Raw genomic sequence first — 12,176 nt, forward strand, 5'->3', positions numbered from 1 at the left:
GTTGCAGTTCAGTCTATACCTCTGCTCTTCAAGGGGTAGTTCACAGACTAGTGGCATTGGTTTGACCTGAGAGCCTGTGAGAAATACACAGTCTCAGGCTCCATCCAGATCTACTGAATCATAGTGTACATTTTAACAAGATCCTTAGGTGATTGTGCACATGAAAGTAGGCACTGCACATTGAAATTTGAGAAATATTGGTCTACTTAGAACTCTAGATATTCTACATGTAAGACTAAGTGCTGGACTACACACAAAATTGTGTGCTCATGTGATTGAAAGCTAAAGTAAGTGTATTCTAGTTATGTAAGCCATGTCCTCTGCCAGTCATTTCCACTCTGCTCCTATGTCTCCTTCTTGGACAATTTGCTCTCATTCCTGCAGAAAGCCTACACTCAAAGCCCCTGCTTTGTCTGGCGTATGATCTCATTCTCTTGTTCAACTGGATTCTATCGGTAATGGATAGTTACTTGAAATGAGACAAACAGATTTTTCTTTGGAATTTTAATCAGAAGAGAGTGATTCTAGAAAGTCTGTTGAATTATTATTATTTATTTTTTGAGACAGGGTCTCCTCATTGTGTTGCCCAGGCTGCAGTGCAGTGGCACGATCTCGGCTCACTGAAGACCCCACCTCCTGGGCTCACGCGATCCTCCTACCTCAGCATCCCAAGAAGATGGGACTACAGGTGCATGCCACCAAGCCCAGCTAAGTTTTGTATTTTTTGTAGAGATAGGGTTTCACCATGTTGTCCAGACTGGTCTCAAACTCCTGGGCTCAAGCAATCCCCTAACCTCGGCCTCCCAAAATGTGGGGATTACAGGCATAAGCCACTGCACCTGGCCTCATTGAATTATTAGGAGAAATGATAGGTAACCTGGCAGGGATGTTTTCCACTTCATTCACAGAGATGTAAAGTCATCTTGAGAAAGAGAAACTTGAAGGAAGAAGACATAAAGGGAAGATAAAAATGAGAAAGGAGAAGAGAAAAAGGAAGAGAGAGGAGGTGGGGAGAGAGAGAGGCGAGAAAACTAGCATTGTGGGTGTGGAGAGGATTTCCATCATACAGAATCTATACTTGAACATTTTATTTACCTGTGATGTATGCATCAGTGCCTTTTTTGGAAATATGATTGACAAAAATTAAAGACTGGTAATATTCAGTATTGGTGAAGATGCTGGAAACAATATTTCTCATATCTTGCTGGTGGAAATAATAATTTCCTTTTTAACACTGAGACAAATCAACTTTTTTCCATAACCTAAAAGCCTTACTCATTATTTAAAATGTTTCCATATTTTTAAATATTCTACTAAACGCTAGTTTTCCTTAACCAACAATTAGAAGATATGTTACATAGTTTTATACATATGTTTTAAAACTCCAACTTATGTAGGCTTTTCACTAATTAAAAAAATGTAAAAGTAGGTTTGAGCTTTGTTTGTTTGTTTTTGAGACAGGGTCTCCCTCTCTCACCCAGGCTGGAGTGCAGTGGTGCCATCTTGGCTCACTGCAACCACAACCTCCTGGGTTCATGCGATTCCCCTGCCTCCGTCTCCCGAGTAGTTGGGATTACAGGTGCACACCACCCCACCTGGCTAATTTTTTTTTTTTTTTTGTAGAGACGGGGTTTCACCATATTGGTCAGGCTGGTCGGAAACTCCAGACCTCAGGTGATCCACCCTCTTCGGCCTCCCAAAGTGCTGGGATTACAGGCATAAGCCATTGCACCCTGCCAGGTTTAGGTTTTTTTATTTTCTTTTTTTTGCTTTTGAGATGGAGTTTCACTCTTGTTACCCAGGCTGGAGTGCGATGGTGCGATCTCGGCTCACTGCAACCTCTGCCTCTTGAGTTCGAGCAATTCTCCTGCCTCAGCCTCCCGAGTAGCTGGGACTACAGGCATGTGCCACCATGCCTAGCTAATTTTTCTATTTTTAGTAGAGACGGGGTTTCACCATGTTGACCAGGATGGTCTCGATCTCTTAACCTCGTGATCCACACACCTCGGTCTCCCAAAGTGCTGGGATTACAGGCGTGAGCCACCGCGCCCGGCTCAGGTTTAGGGTTTTTTTTATTTTTATTGTATTTTAGGTTTTGGGGTACATGTGAAGAACATGCAAGATTGTTGCATAGGTACACACATGGCAGTGTGATTTGCTGCCTTCCTCTCCATCACCTATATCTGGCATTTCTCCCATGCTATAGGTTTTTAAATATAGTACTTAATGACCAATTAGTAAGTTTAATTTAAAAATGAGAAAGAGGAAAATGTGTGCTCAGTGGTTTATAGCTTTTATATCACAGTGTCTCTGCTGTGTAATATCTGTAAATCAAAAGCAGAATATAAATAGGTTCATTTACTTGGGATATTCAGGATGCTAGAAAGGTAACAAAAATACTTTTCAAATATTTAATTAGATTTTATCTGCATAAACACACTGGGGCCAATTTCCAGGTCTCTAGAAGGGTTTCAGGAATTTCCAAGTTCAGGGTAGAATTTACTATATATTTTTACATTTTACCCAATTCAGAAATAACACAAACTTTGACTCATTATGTTTCCAAAGCAAGTGAGACATAAACCAAGTTCTGGGGTTGAAATGTATCGTTCACCTGTTTGGTAGCTCGCTTTTCGATAGCAGCCTACAGAGGACCAGAGGAGAGGCAGAACTGTTTGGGATTTGTTTCCACAGGCTTCCAACAAATCCTGCCTCTGGTCTCTTCTCTACTCTTAAGTCTGTTCGTAAAGCAGCTGAAGGGAGGCCCCATGTAGAGCTGAGAATGCCTTTCTTACAGATACATAAACCTAGGTACATCTAAGGATTTTAATCAGTTTCCCTTTTTGGAGTCTCCCTAGAAGGTGTAGATAATCGGCAATGAGGTAGCTGCACTATTAATAACAGAGAAAATTTCTTACACATGAATGTAAGTTAGTCTTTTTCCAAAATCGGCGATGGGGCAAATGGAGGAAACGAGGAAATGGGCACATTTGGCATCAGGTTGGAAACTACAACACTCAGGTTGGCATCCAAGGTTGATTGCACATATGGTAAGGATCCTAACACAAGGCCTATCTGTGTTATAATCAGGATTCTAATACTTCCAGTCTTCCAGTTGCACTGGATCCAGTTGCATTGGATGTGTCAGTTGACATTGGGTATGAAGGAAGATGAAAGTGGAGCATGACTCAAGATCAGCCATCCCCAGGGACTGTGTCTGAGCTCTATGGAGAAAGACAAGCAGAAGTTGATGAATCTTTTCCACTGAGGACTCTGAGGCTGAGAAATAAGTAAGAACTACTTGGAACCCACAGAGATAAGAGGAATTCTTCTTACTCTTTCACTGGCACTAACACACTTGAAAACATTGTTGGTAGAGATATTAGTACTCTCAAGGTGGAAATCAAATACAGAGAATGTGAAATGTATTGAAGGCAGTTTTAGGGGCAATGGTCATTGATGGATTTGAGTGCTGAAGCTACACAAGTAGCAGATGTGATCAGATAACTCTGACAGACGTGTTCATTAGCATGTAGGAGACATCTACTAGGGGCTTGCTGTGTTAGGTACTTGAATATATGAAGGGAGTCAAATGTCCTGCCCTGGGAAATGTGGTTAAAAGGCAGGGAATTAATTACAAGTCAAGCCCAATTAATATAACTCCATTTATTATTTCTGGATAGTGATATTTCAGGAACTAGGAGCTATGTACATATTTTTCTTTATTGTTTTCCAATCATTTGTTAACTTTAAGTCCTCAAATACATATTAAGTGTAATATGTTATATTTCCCTTTTCTACCCTTCCTGGTGTTTTCCCACTCAGGGTCCTGTTCCAGCAAGGGATTTGTGGCATGACATGTAAGGACAAGATTACATCCATCCATCTTTAGCACACACAGGTCAATGGTCCTCTCCCAAGGTCCGCATATCTCTCTATTTTAACCTTCCACTCAGAATATGTGTGGTGTTCCTTCCCAGGCACCAGATTAATTTACTCAGGCAAGGTGAGCTAGATCTTCCCCTGAAATGTACACTTGTCCATATCGAACCAGTGAAATGAGTTTCCTTTGCAGTTGGTGTGATTTGTGTTTTCTGCTAGAGGCCTCTTAAAAAGCAACAGAGACTTCAGGGCTTCCTGTCTCTTCCTATTCTTTACTTAATAGGGAAGACTCTCTAACACACATTTGGACTATGTCCAAGATGGGGCATAAAATGGAATCAGTGAAACTTATTTCTCATAATAGAGGTTAGAATAGAGAAAATGTGACAAAAGCACAAAATTTAACAAAGAAAAGGGCAGCAGCCCACCCACCATCAAGGTGGAGGCAGAGTGTCTGTGTTCATGTAGGTCAATGGTAGCAGGTGGGAGATGGCAACTGTTATCTGAAGCCCTGGACTCTTAAAGTGGAGTCTGAAAGATTTAAAGTACAGCAAAATTCCAGATGAACCAGATCACTGCTTTATGTTTTATCATATTTATTTATTAATGTATAAATGAAAATGTATGACTTTTTCAGGAATATAAATTGTGCACACTGATGACCTCAAATGCATGCAACAAGATTTTTAATACAGAAAATAACACAAAAACCATTGTTAGAGTTGTTAGAATTTTTAACTTTAAAAAACCTTGAATTTTTATTGTTTCAATTGCTCCATAAAATAATGCTAATATATATACTTAAATTAATTCCAACAGGCAAACATTTCCAACCCAGAGCATGGCTGATGGTTTCATGCTGGGTCAGCTGACAGTATTTTGGTTCACACCAACTTTGATGTCTAGGCCATTCAGTACCCACCTAGAAAATCCCAATTGTTTCAAGCATACAGTGAATTTTGTGATTTCTCTGAAGATTTTCAGAGTTAAAAGAAGTGTTTATATCACTTAATATACAACATTTCTAATGGGGGGGAACCCCACCATCTATTATCAATGGCATTTCACAAGACCTTGCACTAGGCCCTTAGTCACCAGGTTCCCCCATTTTGTTGCTTTCCTATTATCTCAAACCAGGTTCATTGAAGCATTTGAACAAAGTCAATCTTCATTTTACCAAAAAAAAAAGAAAAAAAAAATGTTCCTAATAGTGGCTAAAATAGTGAAAATTTCTCCCTCTAATTACAATCTACAAAGATAAACCAGTATTCCTTTCTTTCTCTCTTTTGCTTATTTTTTCCCTGACCCTATTGATGGAACATTTATTTTTTCACACAGGTTCTAAAGAAATACAGTATGCTGGTTTCTAGTGTATTACGCAGAATCCCTTTTCATTCTTTACATGCTACATTATGACTATGAGGAGGGCAGAGTGGAGGTGAACTCTCTCTATACTTGCTGAAAGTCTTGTACACATTGCTTTTAGTACCCGTTGCTTCTAGCTATGTCTCTTCCTGTTCTCTGTTCTCTTCTCAAATGGTGTTGTGACCTCAATTAATCAGGCACTTGAATTCACATACTGTAGAATACTCAAGATTGATGATAGGCTTGGGAGGAGGAACGAGGCAGAGGTGAGAGGCAGGGATACCGAGCCCTATTTAGACTTTGGTCCCCCAGCTTTTGGATGAACTCAGCACATTAGGACTAACCTCTTTGGGATCCAGAATGACTCCAAGTATGGAACAATACTGAAAAATGGACTTCAATATTACATGCGAGGGATTTGGCTGCTTTATATAAACAGAAACAAGCCCAGTGGATTACTCCACTAAAGGTGACTAAGCAAATGTTACAGTTCAAGCTGTGCTCAAGAAGTCAATTGAGAAATAACTCTATTACCAAACCCCTGGACCTACCTCCCAATCTGGTCCCTCTCCCATAACTCCTTGAGCTTTTCCAAGACCCAGCAATTCAGGCATCAATCCAGTGGTATGGCCAGTGTCTTAGTCCAATCTTCTGCCATACCAGTCATTACATATTTTGAATACCAACTTGGTGGAGGAGTTTCAACTCCCTTTCAGCAGTAGCCTAATGGGCACCACATCTCTATTCTTCAGTCCCATTCCAGCTTGATGCTGAAGGGATGAGACTTCCAGTTTCCAAACCCCTCTCAGAGTCTTCATCTGCTTGTTGCATTTCTTCATTCAGCTCCTGAAGGAATGCTAAGATATGCAAAGCCTCAGAATCTGCTTCATTTTTAGAAAGTCTCATTTTGGCAATTTTTTGCAGCTTGTTTTCCATCTTTTCTTTCTCCCTTGATTTCTGGTTTATTTTTACGCCCTCTATAAAGTGGTGGATGGCCTTGTCTTCACACTTCATTTGATACAGCTGAAAGTTGCCATACCGCAGATGGAGCAGTTGTTTCGCTGCAGGAGTAAGTTCTTTACTGAATTCCTTCTGGAAGTAATACTCTGCTTCTTCATACTGATCTGCTAGAGCATGAAGGCTGGCCAGAAAGGAACAGACACGGAAGAGGTTATCATTGGCTTCATCAGCTTTCTTCAGATGAGCCACAGCGTGTCCTATTAGTTCCAGTAACTTTCTTTTCCCATACATTCCATTCTCTCTTAGATTCATTACTTGGAGGACTTTTGCCCTATAGCAGCACCCAATTTGGCAATGCAGGTAAGCATTATTTGGCATGTATTTTAAAGCCTTTTTAAGCAGTTCAATAGCTTTGTCTGGCTCATCTTTTCTTCGATAAAACTTTGCTGCACTGCGAAGTACATCTGTTATATCTGGGGCTTTGTCCAGGGCTTCTTCAACTAACTTCTCTCCTTCACCTTCCTCTTCCCCTTCTTTACGCATCTTATGAAGCTTTAGAGCCAGGAGGACTTTAAGATACTGGTTATCAGGATTCAGCCTAATGGCTTGCCTCAGAGGGTCAATGGCGTTCTGACATGGTGGCCAGTTGTCCAGACGGTAGCTTGCTATTGCCAGTCCAGAGGTGAATTCTGGGTTCTTTGGGTTCTTTTCCAGAGCCTTCTCAAAGCACACCTTCGCTCTTTCATTTTGGTTTCCTCCACACTTTAACCGTGTCCACCCTTCCTCACAGTCAAGCTCTGGACTCTCAATTCTATAGGGACTGGAAAACTTTTCACAGACATGTTTCACCTTATCTACATAAATCTGAGCATCTGAGAGTCGGCCCATGTGATAGTAGACCCAGGCATAGTTTCCCCAGGTGACCAGACTTCTGATTTCTGCTTGGTCAGCATGCTCTTGCTGGATTAACTCTTCAGCTTGCTGTAAGCATTCCAGGGCTTCCCCGTTTTGGCCTTTGAGGTGCTTTAGATAGGCCAGTAGGTTGCACATTGTGGCTCTGAATTCACGATTCTGAAACTCAGTCCGGTAAAATACTTTGTCTTCAAAATCATCCAAGGAATTTTCTCCCTCCATCAAGTTCCAGGTGAAATGGCATTTTAGATGCCGTAGGCTGCTCTCCAAGGAATTCTTTGTGTTCTCACTGTAGGGAAAAACAGAAAGTTGGACACTATGAGACACAGATTTATATGTCAAGAAATGGGAGCATGGCAAATAAAATTCTCCTCCTCCTAAAGGCTGTTAACATGAATAAAAGAAACTCTCCTTCTTTTCTTTCCATAATATGTTTTGGCTTATTGTTAATTCCTGCATGTGGCAGCAGGAGTTTAGGGACTGTGGGCAGCAGAAGAATTAGGGTGAGGGCAGTGGGTTGTTCTCTTAGTCTGTGGGTAGGTTTTCATGAATAAGGCAGTTTTTGTTAAATAGCTCTGCCCTCTGCTCTTGAGGGCCTCTGTGGAGACTTGGTTTTATTTATGCAGTTTTAAAGAAGCAAGTCTTTTTCATTGTTTTTTGTTTCTGTTCTTCATTTTTCCCTGGCTTTACTCTTTTAGCTTTATAATTTTTTATTCTTTTGGTGTTTTGCCATGCTGATTTTAATTTCTCATCCCTCTGAAATGCAGCTTCATTTTATCCTTGATATTCTTAATTACTTAGTTCTCCTTTATTTGCCTTTAAAGAAATCTTTATCACTTTTAATTTTCTTTCTATTTCAGCTTTTAATATATACTTCATTTATTTTGTCTATTCCAACTTTCTGAGCTTTTATCAGATTTGTTTTATTTTGTATTGGTTTATTACTTTAACATGCTACATTCTCATTTTTTTTTTTCTGTTGAATTTTTCCATTTTAACCATTTGAATCTTATTTTCAACCATTCTTAATTTTTACTCATTTTCTCTGCTTTTGTATTATTCTCCCATTTAATTTCAATTATTGTTTACATTAGTAGTGTCTTAAACATTTATTTTGGAATAAAATATATATATTTTTTTCTATTTTACCCCCCTCATACCTCTGCTTCTTAGACTGGTGATTTCTGTTCTTAACACATCTCATTGAGTTTCTCTATTAATAATTTTGTACTTGTTTTAATTTTTTATAAATTTTATTTTTCTCTTCTGGATTTTGCTTTAATAACAAGGGGCAAGAAGTATGGCTACACGGAAGGCTTCACAAGGCCACTAGCTCCTTTTCTTATCAAAAGAGCTCTTTTCTCTTTATGGTACCCTTACAACTCTCCTGGAAAGATTTTCCATTCCCTTCAGTGTTGATCCTCAAAATAAATAAATAAACCAAAACCAACCAAGCCAAAAAAAAAAAAGAACAACTGAAAAAAATCCAAAAAACCCAGCAAACAGACAAACGGGCAAAAGCCTGTACTTCGAATTACTTTGGAGATGAGTAGCATTCCATGCTACAGATTATTTCTCAACACTGTCTGTGTATTGGAGTCTCTGTAATGTTGCTTTTTCTCACTTAAATTTTTTTTTGTGGTATCTGTAAATCAATCCTCCTATCAGGAGTTATATTTCTAAATAGTATGGCTTCTTACACAACCAATAGATATCTGGAATGTCATGTAATGTGGCAGGATCACTTTTGAGATATAGGTCTAGATAGAAGATTATGTACCCCCTCTTTCTAACTGCCTTTTTCTCTCCCACTTTTTATATCACTCCTTCCCATCTCCATTTTGATTGGGAACAGGGCTGAGCACCCAAACTTGAGTGGAAGCTGGAAATGGAACTGAGAGGTAGCAAGGAAGCTGGAGTGAGTCTTCACGTGTCAAGAGGTATGCTGCACATGCTTGGGGTCTGAGCGTGGCCATATTCTGTAAGACTCATCATATTCTGTAATGAATGCAGTAGAGAGTGTGACTTGGATGCACATGGAGAAAACACAGGGTCTGGGCCCTCCAAGCTCCCCAGTGTCCTGTTCTGATCATCCTGGGGTCACTACAGTCCTATCCATGGTTCTATTAGGCACTTTAGGAACCTTAAATCAGTTCCTGCTCATCTCTGTTTCTTGAAACAAATGGAGACTTAACTATCCCAAGCAGAAAAAAACAAACAAATGACAAAAATAGGAGGGAAAATAGGCAGGAGTTTATAGGAAGGACCCACCTTCCATTCAAAGCTCCAAACAGGTTTTAGCAAAGAGCCAGGTTGTCTAAGTCTCTTGATGCAACTAACCCCAGGGGCAGAAGCCCAGGAGAGGGTGCTTGGTATCTGGCATCCTAATGGCAGCAGCATTCCCCTTGAAAAGCTCATGTCCAAACAGATCTATTTTTATTCTTAGTAAGGTTACAGGAAGATTCCCTTAACACATGAACTCCTTAGCTCCTTTTACAAAAGAAACAAAGAAAATAAATAGAGTTGAGATTATCTCCACTATATAAAACATATAGTCAATTGTGCATTTGCAGGATAGAGACATTTAATATACATACTTATGTAAAATCCCTTTGAGCAGCCATTTAAAAGTCATCCCACTTCACTGCGATCTTGGGTTTTTATTTCCACTGTTAAGTCAGAGAAACTGGTCCTAGACACTTGCTTCCTGGGCTCTGGCTTGTGAGGACTTATTCTTCTGATTCCTATAGAAGTTCTAGTCATATACACAATAACAACAGTTTCTTCCTTTGCCTCATATCTGGATAAAAGCCACAGTAACATTATCAGCCAAGCTCAAAATTAATGTTACCACCACAGTTTCTTAAAGCAGTCTCAGAATCACTGAGGAGTCTTTTAGAAACACACATCCTCAGATGCCAACCCAGACCCTCTTAATGAGAATCTCTGGGGAGTTGACCCTAGGACTCTGTCCTTAATTAGTTGTCCAGGCAATTTTTATGCATGCTTAATTTTGAGAACCACTGTCTTAGAGTACAAGGGCAATGCCCAGCAAAAGTCATGATAGATAAAGAATTAAGGAAAGTGAGAAGGACTGATGGGTCTGTATCACAATGGGAAAAATTCTAAGATAAGACCATACTAAAATTCTAAGAAATAAGAAAAGGGTTCTATAGATTCTGGGCTACTACAGAAAAAGAAATCTGTAAATATCTCAAATCTTTTTTTTTTTTTTTTTAAAGTCAGGCAGACATTTAGACTAGCAGGAAATAATATCACTTCAAAAAGAAAGATCAGGAACCTCACAGAAGAAGGGCAAGGTATCTCACAGGAAGTGAGCACTGGGGTTGGTAACATAGGATCCCAGATCTCCCAGGATGAGGGTTAGGCAAACACGTCCGGCCACCCCACCGTCAAACTGGAGAAAACAGTTCCTTCCTACTCAATAAGCTAATACTTCCTCTCCAGGGCTGTCTCATGTTTTGGGAATAGAAGGTAATGTTAGAGGTGAGAACTATTTTCTCCAAGCACTCCATCTCTAATTCATACTCAGGAGGACTCTAGCCAATCAGTAGCATTTTGGGGTGAAAATAATTAGTTTTACCAGCCCTTGTGCAAATCTGAGATAAAAGACTAAATTAAATGTAAAATTCACCTTAGCAGGAAGTGGGGTTTGCTATTCTATGTATATCTTTAACAGTATCTGCTGAAAAAAACCCTTTTGTTAAATAATTTTATTACCAGTCCCCAACTTAATCCTTTCAAATATGAAATAAGAGAGGGACAGTGCACAAGAGCAATTCCCTCAGATCCATCTTCAATTGACACACCAGGCTGATGAAACATTCCCTCTCTGCTGCCCTCTTTCTCTGTTCACAACTCAGTTACCCAGGCGAGCAGTTCTGGAGATGAATTTGGGAAGCCTGCCAGTGTGAAGCAGAAAATTGTTTAGGAGGGGACACACCAGCATTAGTAAGACAGATTTACAACAGACAGAGGTAAAGGCATAGTAAGGCTGTAAACAAACACTAAAACAGAGCTGGCCCTCCTTGGTAGCACAGCTACTCAGGATTTGCAGTGGACGAGACTGACTGAACAATCCAATAGGAAGGGAAAATCTTTACCTCATGGTTGCCGTGCAATTCTCAGCCGTTCAGCAGGGCTGCCGTTCAGGCCGCTGCACTCTTCAGAAATCTTCCTCTTCTGCCTCCAATGAATGCTAAAGAGACCTGTATATATAAGCGGCCTCTGTTTTTTTTTTTTTTTTGGTTTGTTTCCCTTCAGCTGACGTTACAAATGGGAAAGTGAAACTAGAAAGTGAAATTGGCAAGACTGTTTACCAGGAAAGGAATCTTAAGTAAGAGCCAAGCCCAGCTGGGTAGTAGTGAGTTAGAAGAACTTCCTCTTTGTGGAACTTCCTCTTATGACATCAAGGGAGCACACTGGGAGAAGGACACATTTACAGATCACCCTGCGTTGTGATTACCATATTAACCCATCTTTGCTCTGCCTTATACCAGTATAATTCACAGGCCACTGTAAGGAGCAGTTATCTAGCCTCGACAGGACAGGGGACTTTAGTCGGAATCATTGCTGCATCTCCAGTCCCTACCAAACTACCTGCACGTTGCATGGTATGGCAAGCATTCCAAAAGTAGCTGTTGAATAAATAAATAGATGATTAGAAACATGGGCGGTAATGTCTGTCTATCTGGATTTGAAATCAGCCTCCACTTTAATGCTGTGAAACTCTGGGGAAAATTATTGAATGTCTCTGCTTCGGTTTTGTGAATTGGGAATTATACCACTACAGGTTCATTGTGGTGTTGGGAGGATGAAATGAGAGAATACATGAGCTGTCCTTAGAATAATGCCTGGCAGTAATAAGTAAATGTTAATTTCTGTTATAATTGTTTTTTTTTTTTTTTTTTTTTTTTTAAGAGAAAGAGAGAGAGAGAATAGGAAGGAGAAAAAAGGAAGAGAAAGAGAGAGAGAGAATGGGGAGGAGGGAGAAGGAAAAGAAAGAGGGAGAGAGAATGGGAGTATTGCTTTCTTGC

General features: G+C 39.9%; 1 protein-coding gene across 1 annotated transcript; it reads right to left on the bottom strand.

The window, feature by feature from the left end:
• Positions 1-4,438: 4,438 nt before the first annotated feature.
• Positions 4,439-11,541, bottom strand: IFIT2 (interferon induced protein with tetratricopeptide repeats 2). The gene is made up of 2 exons (XM_012454740.2): positions 11,244-11,541; positions 4,439-7,408 (listed from the first exon to the last, which is right to left on the bottom strand). Exons 1-2 carry the CDS (start codon positions 11,246-11,248, stop codon positions 5,989-5,991), a joined length of 1,425 nt encoding a protein of 474 aa, XP_012310163.1. The 5' UTR covers positions 11,249-11,541; the 3' UTR covers positions 4,439-5,988.
• Positions 11,542-12,176: the final 635 nt, after the last annotated feature.

Source organism: Aotus nancymaae, unplaced genomic scaffold (genome assembly GCF_030222135.1).
Source record: "Aotus nancymaae isolate 86718 unplaced genomic scaffold, 86718_ANA_hifiasm-v0.15.2.pri h1tg000010l, whole genome shotgun sequence".
Taxonomy (NCBI): domain Eukaryota; kingdom Metazoa; phylum Chordata; class Mammalia; order Primates; family Aotidae; genus Aotus; species Aotus nancymaae.